Source organism: Xiphophorus couchianus, chromosome 9 (assembly GCF_001444195.1).
Source record: "Xiphophorus couchianus chromosome 9, X_couchianus-1.0, whole genome shotgun sequence".
Lineage (NCBI taxonomy): Eukaryota > Metazoa > Chordata > Actinopteri > Cyprinodontiformes > Poeciliidae > Xiphophorus > Xiphophorus couchianus.
The window spans coordinates 29,494,587-29,509,223 of record NC_040236.1 but is presented as its reverse complement, the minus strand read 5'-3'; the positions used below and the strand labels follow the sequence as shown (position 1 = coordinate 29,509,223).

At 39.0% G+C, this 14,637-nt stretch overlaps 1 protein-coding gene across 1 annotated transcript in view; it reads left to right on the top strand.

Annotated features, from left to right (window-relative positions):
• The window catches only part of raver2 (ribonucleoprotein, PTB-binding 2), an 89,157-nt gene that overhangs the window by 50,453 nt on the left and 24,067 nt on the right, over positions 1 to 14,637 (top strand). The window contains exon 5 of the mRNA XM_028027611.1: positions 13,434 to 13,625. Coding sequence (XP_027883412.1) covers positions 13,434 to 13,625 — 192 coding nt within the window. The remainder of the gene's footprint in view (positions 1 to 13,433; positions 13,626 to 14,637) is intronic.

The window sequence follows — 14,637 nt, the reverse complement described above, 5'->3', positions numbered from 1 at the left end:
AACATCCACACATTATTTTACCCAATGTCACATTTCTCTGCATGGATCACTGTTTAGCTCTTTCAAATGATTATTATGTAAAAATTAAAATATGAATACATATATTTTACTCTGATTTAAAGCGAGAGACTGATTGGCATAAGAGCCAAACAGTGGCAAATAAATGGCAAAATAAACTTCAGAAATCCGAACAGCTTTTTCCTGCTGTTTCATTTTTTCTCATAGTTTGGTTTTATTTTCTCAGCTGTTGGAGGCTCATATTCATGTCTACACGGCTGTGGGAGTATACTTATCATTAACTGCACACTTGAAAGCAACACGTACTTGGCATGCATGCTCTACTCTTATTCTCAGATATGATGAGGTATGTAAGCCCTCTTGTAAATTCTTCTCAATTTACAACCTATCCTAAAAAACCAAATTACTTATTTAAAACTTCTAAAGCAGCACAAAGATGCTCTCCTCTCTGTTCTGTTTCAACTCTGCACCGCCTACAAGTTGTTTGCACATACAGTGTTGCACTTATGGCATGTTAGGACATTCAGGACTCTGTGAAGATGCATGCAAGACCATCTGTAGCAACTAACTTTCTCTCCCTACACTTGTAAATACAGAACAATTCGCAGCACAGATGTCGTTAACGCACGCATGTTTTTGATTTTATGTTCAATACTCTGTAAATTATTAAATTTACTATTTGTAATTGTAAAAGACAATTATAAATTGGTATTTTACAATTACCAATTTATAATTATTGATGCTCTCTAGACAATATAATAAATACTTACTTCAACTATTTCCCCAACCCATTTTCAAGATGAGCAAAAGAAATATCCACAAAAAACCTTATGAGTCTTAGTGCCCTCCAGATAATTATAAATTATTAAAAAGGGTGTTTTTTGTGAGATTAAGTCCTGATGTGCAAATTATCAGACAGGAATCTAATTGGTAATTTATGGCAAGACTTACAAATTTTTATTAAAACTGAAGACAGTGTGGTTTGATAGGTACGTTTCCCTTTGGAAAGCTTGCAAAGTTACACTTTATTCTTTCTCAGCTTTATTTGTTCTGTAAATAACAACATATCTAATAACCTTTAACTCTTTGGAACCTGGAGTGGAAGTCCTGCCTTAACCTGAATCACAGCTGCTTCTGTCTTACAGCCTTATTAGGTCCATTAGGCTGTAATGTTTGGCAAGCATGATGCCAGTGTGGTTCATTGCATCTTCGTGTGCTTTACTCATGCTAAACTTCCTCCTGTCCTCTTCTCCAATCTTGCATTTAAACACCGTTCCTTCACTGTGTACCTTCTTGACACCTTTTCTTTGTTCAGAGTGCACTTAACTTGTGGCCTTGTCCTGAGTGCTGTAATTCTGCCTCCTACGACAAAGGCCCTCCAGACAGCACTTTAGCTTTATTCAGACGAGAGAGACTGAGGCAGGAAATGTCAGCCATATTAGAAGAAAGGACAAGCGGATGGAGATGTAGGGAAGGGATGGAATGATGAATGCCAGACCTGTTAGAGAGGACGGCATGATGGAGGTGACGGGTGACAGCGTTGAGCCTAATGGAGCTACGAAGACGCGAGGTGAGACGGCAGAGGGCCGTAGGCGTGGATGTCAGGGTGAAAGGATTGTTGGCATATATACAGGCATAAAATGTAATAACGTTCTTCGAGAGCGAGTTATATACTCGCACTGACACTCGGTTAAGTTAAATTTGCCATCTGTGTGCGTGTTAAAGAATAGATGTGTGGATAGAGCACAGAGACAGACGGGTTAATCAGAATGAATGTAGCCCAGCGACAGTTTTCAGAGGCAGAGTGACACACAGCGCAGGGGCGTAGGAATAAGTTTACAATTGGGGGGGACACATGTCGGAAATCTGAGATTCGTAAATATTCAACAGAAATATATCTTAAGTACGCTACTTAAAAAAAAGGCTATTTAATCTTTTACTTTATTCCTTTATAAATTGTGTCTTGCAAAAATAATGCATTTAAAATTTACATAATGCATTTGTTCATAAGATGTGAGCATATCACCAAACAAAATGACTGGAGTCTTTTATTAAGCAAAGGGAGATGTCTTTCAAGGGCTTCAGCCCTTGGCATATTTAGTGTCCGCATACACACTAGAAAATCAAATATTTCAGTTGGATTAAAAACAATTCAGTAGGCCACACAAGTGCAAAGTTTGATATGTTTTATTTTGTCAAACTTGCAATAATGGTCAAAAATGAATCTTTGATTAAACAAAATTCTGAGATGAAAGAGCCCTCACAGACAATGTAGTGAACAAATTATTCACACTTTTAACATTAAGTAAAAGAAGAAAAGAAAATCAATCAAAATATGCTTATTCAGTTTGTCGAACTGTATGACTAATTAAACCAAATCAAAAATGAAGAAATATTTACCAACAATAAATACACATTTAATAGACAAGCTTTTTAACTCACTGACTACAGTGTGCTTTAACTGTTGGAAAAGCAGTTAGCACAGAGATTATAGGCCACATAACCCTAGGTAGAGATCAACACCTCTGTGCTTCTGAACAATTGCACTTTACAGCCATGCATTTATAATTCGCCAAAAATGTGCCGGAAACATAAAAGGATGGCAAACACTGGCTTAGGCAAAAGAGCCAAAATGTTTTTTCCGCCTTTCATTTGCAGCCACAAATTGCTTGCAAACTGACTTCTTGTCCAGTAAATCAAGTTTATCTTTATGTACATGACAGACAGCAACATGATTAAGCCTGTTTTGAGTCATTGTAGACCGGAGCCACGTTTTGAGTCTACGAAGCGCACTGAAACTTCTCTCTGCCTCAGAGGATGAAACGGAGACCACCAAAAGCAACCTAACCAGAGTTTCCACTTGCCCAAAAAGTCTACGGACCTCTCCAGGCAGTCCACCAATGATCCCTGCAGCTTCTGCGCTGTTGCTAAATGAGTAGTTCAGACTAAACATAGGAAGTTGCACTGAAAGTAACTCTCTATTCAACTCTGGGTATTTCCCAATGACTGCAGCATCAATCGTTCCACTGAGAAGTGTCTCTTCCAACTTTTGCAAAGTCAGCAAGTCATCCTGGTTAAATAGCCCAGTGAGCTGTGCATCTACAACATCCAATACTTTAAAGAATTCACCTCTGTAGTGGTCATTGGCACATTCAGGTTAATGTGTCTTAGCTCCTTCAGTGAAGCGTTTTGGGGGTGGCCTTCTCTGTGTAACTGTGATGGGTTTAACACCCAAAGACTGAACCTCAGCCATCGCCTTTTCAAACAGAGTGTTGAAACTTTCTTGATTTCTTTTAGCCTTAAGTGAAGTCTGAACAACTTTCACAGCAGTCCTCATTCCAGCAATGGTTTGAGTTCTCTTCTGGAAAGAGATGCTCAGGCATTCAAGCTCATCAATCACAGGTGAGGCAAGGATGAGACCCAAAACTGTTTTACCTTTCCTAAACTGCCCCAGCAGTCCATTAGCAGTGGATGCTGTGTTTGAGGCACCAGAAGCCATCTCCTGCAAGCTAGCCAGCACTGACCCATACTGTGACAAAACATCTCTGATTGCTTTGCTCCGTACTGCCCATCTTGTGGGGCAGAGGGGTTTTATTGCAGTGCACGATGGATTCTCTGTATGTGCTGTTGCTGCATGAATTGCCTTAAACTTCCCTGACTGAGAGAAAAGAACTCCAAGCTGGTTCACCCAATCCAATGCGTCTCTGATCAGAACTGAGGCTAAGCAAGCTTTCTGTGCAATTAAATTAGTGCAGTGTGCTCCACAATGAACAAAAAATGCTAGTGGCTGCTCTTGCTTTATCAGTGCCTGTGCACCTGCATGCTTCCCAGACATATTGGCTGCTCCATCATAAGTTTGACCTCGTAAACCATGCATTGGTAAGTTTAATCTGAGCAGCACATCTTTAACAACAGCAGCAAGGCTTTTTCCTGTTGTTTCAGAAACTGAGTTCAAGCCAATAAACTCTTCATGGGGCTTCATGTCACTGTCAATGTATCGCAGACAAATGCTTTCTTGTTCTTTCCCAGAAATGTCCTGTGTTCCATCCATAATAATTGCAAACTCAAAAATTGGTAGGTTTCTGATTGTATCTGCTATTTCACTGACAATACTATTGCTCATAGAACACAAGATTTCATTCTGTATCTGTGGACTTAGGTATTCTTTCTGAGACCTCAGCAACCACTTAGCCAAAAGGGCATCATCTTCTGCCAGATTTTTTAACAATTGATACAAATTGCTGTCATCATCGTCATGCCCTCTCAAAGCTTGTCCCTGCCGTACCAAATATTTTATGGAGCTCACAATTTTCTCCAGACAGTGCCTATTGTCACCTTGCTGAGTTGCCAAAGCACTGGATAATTGGGCATTTATAGGATGACTTTCTTGTGCAGTCACAGAAACAGCATGACGATGTGTGTGACTATTTTCATGTGCTTTAAATTTTTCGCATGCTTTTTTCCAATTTTTAAATCCAGAAGTGATAAAGGCGGGTTCGGATTTTGCACCAAATGGTGTGAGTTTGTCCTGGTAAATTGCCATGCAATAAAAACACAAAATGCCATTTTTCACTGCATCATAATGTAGCCAGGGAAATTCCTTGTACCACTTTCCTTGGAAATGTAAAGTTCTGTTGGCTAGAGCTTGAGGGTCTATGAATTTTGGATGTGGCTGATTTGGCTCTGTTCTCTGTCCACTGACTTCAGAGTCTCTCAGCTGTGTGTCCCTAGTCTGAACTCCCTAGAAGGAAAAGTTACAATGTCACTCAATGCCCCTGAACTACACTTACTACAAGCAAAAGATTAAAATTTTCAACTTTTTTTGTGGACTCTCATGAAGTATCTACTCGTATGAGTTACTCTATCTTACCTGTTGCTCCACTCCTGTCTCTCCCTCACTCTGACTTCCTGCCTCTAGCCCGGTTGCACTATCCTCTCCTTTTCCTGTCTCCTTTGTGCTGTCCCTGCATTGTTGCTCCTAAACATATGAGATGGTTTCAGAAATGAGGTACAGCTCTTGAGCCTAACATGGCCAATTTTAAATCAAACAAAACATTTTATTTGTCACATTACAGACTTTACGCGCAGAGTTAATCGCAGAGGCAAATAAAATAAATCCATTAAAATCCTTTCAGAGTATTATCTTATGGACTCTGAACTAAAGTCTTTCTGACAGGGAGCTGACAGTGTGTTGAAGAATTATGGACAGGGCGCTTTGAAGCATCTGGTTCAAAAACGCATTCTAAACCTTTGGTAGAAATCCATCTATCCTTCCATTTTCTGTACACCCTTGTCCCTTAGTGGGGTCGGGAGGTTCTGGTGTGGGGTACACCCTAGACAGGTCGCCAGTCTGTCCAGACCTTTGGTAGAAATGGCGCCTTTAATTCCAGTTTGCAGTACAGAACAGAGAAAACTACAGAGTTGTCAATGTTGTGTTAATCTATTTATAGTCTAAAAAGAGGAGCCAGCAGTTTATTTGAGGAAATAAAGGTGCAGAAGTTAATTTGTTGGTTAGCCGCTGCTAAGAATTAAAATTAACTCTCCCTGTGGTTTTAACTAACGATCAGGAGCGCGGCAGGTATAATATCTGTCCATTTCGGCGAAGCAAAACCACGCAAAAAATAAAAAATCCTCGTAAAACGCACGCCCAGACCGGGCTAATTTCAACACAAGGGCAACACAGGTGTTGCCCTTGTGTTGTGTGACTGTTACTCACACTGACGTTACTCTTTTTAAAAAAGCTGAGTAAGTCCTGCTGCTGTTTCAGCCTTTTAGTTGGTGGTGGCATTGTACTGAAATGAGATATATATATAAAAAAAAAACGTCTAGAGAAAGTTAGCAGTTAAATATTGGATGAGTGATCATCTCAAGACTAAGATGATTAAACCAAAAAGATTCAGTTCCTATATATGAAAGTGAACTGACAACAAGACGTTATAAATAAGCAATATTCATAGCAGCATTCCCGACAGACCATTTTACCTCATTCGCAAGTTTCTGACTTCTGTGTCGCTGTTTCCCTCCCTTCTAAGTGCTCACTCAGCAGTTCAGAGAGGGGAGGGGGAGTACCGTGACGTAACGCGATGCTGCGCCTTCAAAATAAAAGCACGCTAGTTAAAAAAATGTCAAAATCCAATATTTTGCGGTACAATTTTTTGGGGGGGACATATCCACCTGGCTTCAATATTGGGGGGGACATGTCCCCCCCGTCCCCCCCGCTTCCTACGCCGCTGACACAGCGCTCAGCGCTTATGATTCTTCCTCACTTTGTTTATTCCTGACATTGTGGTCAAACACTGAGCTGTAACTATGGAAACTGTTTCAACAAAGATCAAATGTTTCTTTGTTCAAATATGCCAAACATAAATTCATACCCCTTGAACTTTTCCCTATTTGTCAAATTACTACAATGTCCAATATATCAAATCAGCAGCTCAACGTCAGTGTGTACAAGACTGCAATCATAAGTCATACTCATGCAGCACATAAATCTGAACCTTTATCAACGAGTGGCAAGAAGGTTTATGAATGGAAGTCCTAGTTATGATTTCAAGATTAACTCTGAGATTAAAATGATTTCTGTTGGACTATATGTGAAATGTTGTTTGGTTGAAAACAAACACTGCACAACACTGTGAGCACACCATCTCCCTGCTGACAAGACGGTGGGAGTATCATGCTGTGGTGAGGCTTTTTCTTCAGCAGGAACGGGGAAGCTCATCAAACTTGATGAGAGGATGGAGTTAAATGCAGGTCAAGCTGCAAAAGACTTGAGACAGGAACAATGACCAAAGTCATGCAGCCACAACTACAACAAGTGGCTTAGAAATAGTCAGGTGTCAGACTGTCCTAATCAAAGTCCAGATTTTCATCCAATTGAGATTCACACCAGTGAATGTAAGACCGTAACAGATTTGTATTTATCTTTGTTTACACATTTTGAAAACAATAAGAATTTTCTTCCACTTCATTATTATGTGCTACTTTGTGTTCCTCCTAATTACACATTGAAGTCTGTAGTTGTAATGGAACAAACTGTGGAACGTTGAAGGGCTATGAATACTTTCGTAAGGCATACATTGGTAAAGAATGGTGTGTAGGAAATATTTATCAACAAAAGCAGTCTTACTGCTTTGGAGGGATCTAATTTTGAAAATGAGCATATCTTAATGGGAAGCACATGTTTTCTGCAATCGTTGACAATCATTGCTAATTAAACATTTTCGAGCACAATCTTAAGATTCTTGACACAATTGTTGACCTGCTTGTGTGAAGTTCTTTTTCAATCAAGTCAAATTAAAAGAATCTACAGTAAATGTGGAATCCTGATTTGCAGAAAGATGTGGAAAATCCTGATTAATACACATTAGGAGACACTTAATATTTGATCGCTCAGCCTGGAGCATAATTTAATTCCACTTTTACCATTTTTAAAAATAATTATTCTCATTGTTATATTATAGTCTGCGACAGCGTTTTGCTTAAATTCAGTGTTGTGCTGCTTCTTTCTCACATATCTGAACACTTAGACCTGTCACTGTGGGAGGTCACATATATTTCTCTACAGACAGCTGTGACAGGGTTGTCATGACCTCATCACTCCTTTCAGACTACTGACACGGCCATTTAAGCTCCCTTACACACTTACACGCCCACCCCCACGCACGCACTCACACACACATCCTCTGATGGATGCTCCTGTGGGCCCCAGCCGTCTTGGTGACGCAGTCAGTGTCTCTCAGCTGGGGACCGCAGCTCCACTTCAGCAGATGTCACACACATTGATTGCTAACTTTACATTTCTTTGCGATGAAGGTCTATGCAGTAAAAGTAAAAATGTTTTTGTTATTATTGTTAATGTCCAAATATTTACACTTGTTTTCTCTGCACATTTTCCGTTTTTGTTTCTTTTGTGGTGCTTTTTGCTCTGGACTAGACACTTTTTTTCTAAGATTGATTAATAAGCCTTCTTTTCGTTGACAGAAAACAGTTTACTTTGCTTTTAAAGGAACTAATATTATCTAGTAATGTTCTGAACCAAATATTATTCACCAATATGTTTTTAGTTCAAAACTTTCCAAGCAGCCATCTGTCTTAGCAAGAGAAATGAGAGACTGGTGCTGAACAGAGAAAGGGCTCTGGCCCGAACCCCATTCAATCTGGAACATAGGAGTGATATGACAAGTAATTGACTCATTGTATTACCTGGTGACATAAGGAAAATAAAAAATATGAAGAACCTGCTCATATGGAGAGATGAACAAGTTTGCAATGTGGAGAGAGGTTGTGTTTTACATTTCCACCATCGTTTTCCAGCTACAGTTTAATGTTCACAATGCCATAGTCCTTCTACTTTGCTGTTGTTGTTCGAAATGAATGGAAGTCATTCATATTTAACTATTTATTAGTTAAATAAGTCTAACATTGCATTTATATATATATATCCTTCAAATTCGGTATATATTTCTTTTCTTCTCTGAATAAATCTACTCCAATTAAAGGCTTGATGTACTTTTAACATTTTCAGTGTGAGGTTATGGCCTTTTTATACCTCTTTACCAAAGTTAGAATGGAATACAGATTGGGCTGCATTAAGACAGTTCAGGTTCTAATGAGTAGTAGTCAGAAGGCATAAAAGTGCAAATATCCTCAAGTAATATTGATAGTCAAGGCTTTTTAAGCAAGAAAACCATGCATTATTCAGAGAACTAAATAGTTAATAAACATTATGGTCAAAACAAAAGCAGAAAGCTGAGTATCTTACTGCTGTGTTATTAGTTAAATCATTCATAGGTCATCACACTGATTTAAAAATTCAGACCACTGTGTATCTGGTGATTACCATAAACCTCACATTTATTATAAAGTTCATTAAAAGTTCACTGCAGGCTTTTTGACATTGGTGTGTTCAGGTCTGTAATCTTCATTCAAGTAGAATTTATTTTAAAAGGATTCTTAAGGGCACCAATAAGCAATGCAGTAGATGTTTTTGTTCAACAATTGTTTTGCAATGTGAGATTTTTTCTCCCCAGTGAATAAATGTAATCAAATAAGTTTAGATTTTTCAAAATCTTGTGAGATTGTACGACTGCAATAAGAGGAATTTATTTTTAAGACGTTTTACACATCTTTACCAGGGTTGCCAAAATTTCTGCTGACGCTGTGCCACTCAGCTCAATATAATCTTTAACCTGCTTTAATTCACTCTTGCCATTTTTTTGGACATAGCTTCATACAATAGATTTGTTTAATGAGGTTTTCCACCTAAACTACCTGTTGGCCAGCGCATGAAAAAAGAACCCGCTTTCCTAATTAGACTGACAAAGGGTAATTGCAAATTGGAGGAGAATAATTTCTGCTGGGCCAATCTCTTTTTGATTTACATCAGAAATAATTTAGAGGGTGAAAGATGAGGTGCCAAATTTGTGGACTTAATTACTCTTTAATTATCAGGAATCACACCTTCAGGACACAGCAGAGGCACACGGGGAAATGAAGTGTAGGAGTTCACTGTAACACTAAAGGGATTCTAATAAAAAAACTGAAACAATTCAAACATGGTGTGTGGAGGGAAATTAAATCTTTTATTTGATATCTCTGTTGGGTTTTTTCATTCTGTGCTGAAAACATTAGTTTGTATGTTAAAGACAGGGACACATACCAGGGGAACTTGATGACAGCCGGCATTTAAAGAGCTCACATACCGTCCAAACAGGTCTACTTTAAATTTACATAATAGTGCAGATCTGAATAAATGGTGCGAGTGCAGCTGAAGGAACTGGGAGTTGAGAAAAGCTCAATTTGCGTTTATGTTCCCGTTGCACACTCTCATTGATATTTTGAAATCCATTTTCAAAAACACACACACCTACAGTTGTGTTGTATTCATTGCCTGAACTCAAATCTAAACGTGCTTTTATTTGTTTGTCCTTCTCGTCTTTTCTGACTCACATCATTCGTCAGCCCTTTGTTTCTCGCTCTCTCAGCTTGTCAGTTACTCAATCCATCACTGATGTTTTCCTCCCTCGCTTTGCTTTCCTCTTCTCCTCCTCCTCTAGCATTTTGCCTCTATCTCATCCTCGCTCTCCCTCTCTTCCACACACCCACCCGTTTTTCCATCCATCCGTCTTTCAAGTGCTCGAGTTGTTCAGGTGATTTCCACGCACTTTGCTTAATATATGCTGATGATAATAACCTATCGACCCACTCCTGCACAAATATATGCATTTTCCTCTCTTTCCATCCATCCTTTGTTCAGACCAGAGGGAACAGCAGACAAATGAGAGGAGGGTAAAAGTGGATGGCCACTTGATTGAGCGTTGACGCTAACGGGCCCCAGTTTTCAGACTGAAAGCACTTTTGTTTCTCTGAGTCATGCTCTGCTCATTTCCCCCCTACCTCCCAAAAAAACAGGCATTTATTTAATTTTGTTGTAAATGTTAATATCCATTTTCACATGGTGTAATGTTGAAACTATGGGACTAAACAAAATTGATGATGGTTCATGTTATAAGCACAAATGAGAAAAATTGAAAAGAAGGATTAAGTCTTGTTTCCTGAGCATTGATTGGATGATCTTTAGTTTGAACAATTATGGTAAAATAAAGATGAATTATCAATTTTCAATAAAGACAGTTTCATTCAAAATGTCATTGTACCATCATCTAACTGTAATATTTAGATCAAGCTGAAAATGAACTGTCTTTTGTGACAGAAAAAGGTCTCATTAAAATACAGAAGTTCAGTAAAGCTGTAAAACTTCCTCAGTTTTCCATTCAGGACACTTTGAGAAGTTTGACTGCTCAGGAGGAGCTCAGTCTAGTCTCTATTATAGGAAACTCAAATAGCTTGAGAAGCTCAATGTTAACTCCTGGTACCAAACTCATGGTACTGTCTCCAGGCAGTCAGTGTACCAATAGATACCCGCAGTCCATTTATTTAAGATATGGTCACAAAAACTGGTTGGGCAAAATGTCACCAGCAACCATACATTGCATATATTGATCTCATCTGCAGAATCAACTAACAAAAAAATAAGACATTCACGAAGGAAAGTAAAACAAAAAGCTGAAAAACACCATATTAACAGCCTTTTTTTCCAATAACAACAAAAATCTCCTCTGGTGTACGACATTTAAAAACAGGAAAGCATTGTACGTTTAAATGGCAGAAAACATGAGAAATTTTCCCATAGAGTATCAAACAAGGGAATTATGAGTTGTTTGGATCATTCTATCAGGAGTAAAATGGCTAACTAATTAATAAGGAGCCTTTATTTAATGTCACATTATCTTAAGCAGCTCATTCAAACCATCAGGTTCCTGCCTATTTCCTCAAACCACCTGCTACATGATGCTGTTGTTGGCTTATTTCTCCTTGTAGCAAAGCAGCTTCCCACTGCTTAGATTTCTAACTAAAACTTCCCGGTGCATTATGTGTATTCCCATCTCTGTGCAGTGTGGTGCCAGGATCTGCTTTGTGGAACTCTACAGGGAGGGGTTTGGTGCTCTCTCAGAAGAAATCCAGCACTTGTGCTGAGATTCATTGACTAAATACTCTCAGGAGCAGAGCCCATTGTCCCAGTACAACGGAGGAGCCGTTTATAGAAATGGAAAATGGCATAAATGTTTCTAGGAATTCTATCAGTGCACATATGTGAGTGGTGTTGAGATACTTGGACTGCGCTGAAGCTATGCTAATTCTCCAACTGTTAACACCATAATGATCTGGCAGGACACTGTAGTGCAGACTCAGCCTCGTTGTTTGTGTTATATGAATATCATGTTCCTGAACAGGCTGTGAAACATTCATTGCACATTTGATCAATGCTAAATTGGTCTTTTTCATGTTAGATCCTCTGAAACATCAGACTTTGTGACTTATTGGACTTTGTAGCTGAACTGAGTGCTCACAAGTAAAGCTTGTTAATACCAATCTTGCATAATTTTTCTTTCTTGTTTTAGTCAAAGGATAAACATACTCTGTTTGGAGCTCTCATTTTAGTCGCATCAAAATTTCAAATAAACACACCAGAAACCGTTAGCATGGTGTATGTCATTAGAACGCTTTTACATTTTAGAATGTAATCCCATTTTAATGTGGTTTTACATCAGGAAATGCCTTAACTCGATTTATCCCATTTTAAAAGAAATCTATTGGATCAACAACACAGTAGATCAGGCGGTGCATTGGGACTGTCAGCCATTAGCTTTTAGCCATCATTGTCCAACCATTCCCATTAGCTTTACTCTATTAGCCCTCCTGCATTATTTATCTGTTCTTTGAAATCGTAAGTGTCTAAACTTATTGTCTGAGAAATTTGTTCCTTGTGATATTTGCTTGACCAGGTTGATTTACTCGACTCTATGAAGGACAAAGTAAGCCACTAGAAATAGAAAACCTGCTATTTTCCCTAGAAATAAAATGTTTTGTACAGAATTTTGAAAAAACAATTATGAAACGATTAGACTTAAGCAACTCATAGGTACTAGATCTTATGAGAAGTTGGCAGAGCTATCCTATCCCTGATTGGCATAAAGATCAGAGTGTGGAAGAAGGTAGTTTTGTGAATGCAGGATCTTGCAGCAGTAAGCTCTTGTCTGGCAGTCAACACCCACAAAACCCATCAAAGTCAGTGGCAGAATTACTCATGAATATAGGGCCAAGAAAGAAACACATGAGAAAATCAAACTTGGGGATTGATCAAGGTGCTCACTCATTGTCATCTTCATGAGAAATTGTTTGAATTTAATTTGCAACATTCATCCACCCATCCCCCCCTCCTCTCTTTTAAAGTCTCTCTCTGCAGCAACTCCTACAAGTCAATCTGGGGCATCCCAGGGTAAGACTTAAAGAATGTACAATGTGATGCCAGATACCGCACCACAACTTCAGGAGTCTAATGGAGTCATTGGCTCAACAGATCAAGGGTGTGTCGGTAGCAAAAGGGGGGAAAAAACACTATTTGGCAAGTGTTATGTTGAGCCTGCTTGGTGTACAGTCCCTCAAGCCTGTTTTGGGCCAGCCTGAGGGTCTTTCCCCAGTGGGACCTGCCTAGAACAGATCCAAACGGCTTTGAGGCAACCTGGTCAGAGATACATAAATCCTTGACTAATGGTTTGATGCACAGCATCACAATTAATTAATAAGAAACTTGTTTCATGTACCTTACAGTCGAAATGAAGTATGCATCCTTCATAAGATTCTTTTTGTGCTACATTTCTTAAAATTCTACATTTTTTTTTTGCTTCTCATTGTAAATTCAAGTTTGAAGAGCAGATGGCCAGCACCACTTTCTAGCCAAATAGCCACTTAATAAAAGACGAACTAACCAAATCATGACTCTGCCTGAAAGACAACTCAAGAATATTTTGTTGTAGGGTAACTCTAGGTCTCTGTTGTTTTCCGTGCTATAGCTCGCCCAGGATGAAGGGAGCCCATTGAGAGGTTTTGGTGTGGTGGAGTACGAGAGCGCGGAGCAGGCTGAAGCTGTGCTGACGGAGATGGACCGAACTCTGGTGGGAGGACAGGAAGTTCGTCTTTCGCTCTGCACCCCCGGCACCTCAGGGAGAAGCACCTTGGCTGCTCTCATTGCTGCACAGGGTATGGTGAGTAAACTGCGCACAAAGAGCAGCAGCGCCAGCAGCACAGGCATGAGGAATGGAGCGCATTGTGTGCACCATTCACCACTCTCAGCTTTTCAAGTACAAACTAACGCCCACATGTTAGGTTTTGAACCCCCTCTTTGTTAAGATTTCATCGGAACATGAATTTTTCTACTAAAATTCTTTGTTTCGTATGTAACCCATATTTGTTAGGAAATTCTAAAAGTTGAACATTACCAGTTAATCATATTATACACGCATTTCTTATATGTGCAAGTCAATCTTGGAAGGCATGTGGATTTGAGGCTAGTAAAACCATAACAGACATCATGATCCTGTTCAATTTTAAAATTAGACATTTGAAACAAATACTTGTATCATTTGGTCAGTAACATTTCTGAATACGTCATACACCAGCTGAAAAATCTACGGCAACATGAAAATGTGATTTAACAAGTTTCCCACCAAGCTCGCATTTAGCCCTGGCTGCATCGAGTTAACATTAGAGCACATGTGACCTTGAAGATGATTCGATTAGACTGTGAACACACCAGGTTCTCAGATAACTTTGTTGTTTAGCTCCTAAAAACTGACTTTTCTATGAAAGGCTTGGTCATGTGGTAAATTTTGATGTCTTGCCTTGTAACAAAATTTTTCTTATCCCCCAGATGTCATCCAGTCTGCTGCATATTGAAAATATTTGATAGAGCAGATTTGTCTATGCTGCTGTTTTTCACTAAGCTCTTTAATTTACAGCTCATCTTTCTTTCATGAGCCCTTACATTTAAATTGGGAGCCTGAGTTGTTCTCATCATTGTAATATATGGGAGTTAATTATTTGTTGAAGTGATGTTGCACAGTTAATGAACTACATATTAGACCCTTCTCTAGGTATCTCAGAGGTCTCTGATCTCCACTTCACTTTGTAGCATATAAGAAATGAAGTAATGTCTGCCATGATTGCCAGTTGATCTAACAAAAAAATCCATGAAAATAACACTTATAACCTTAAACA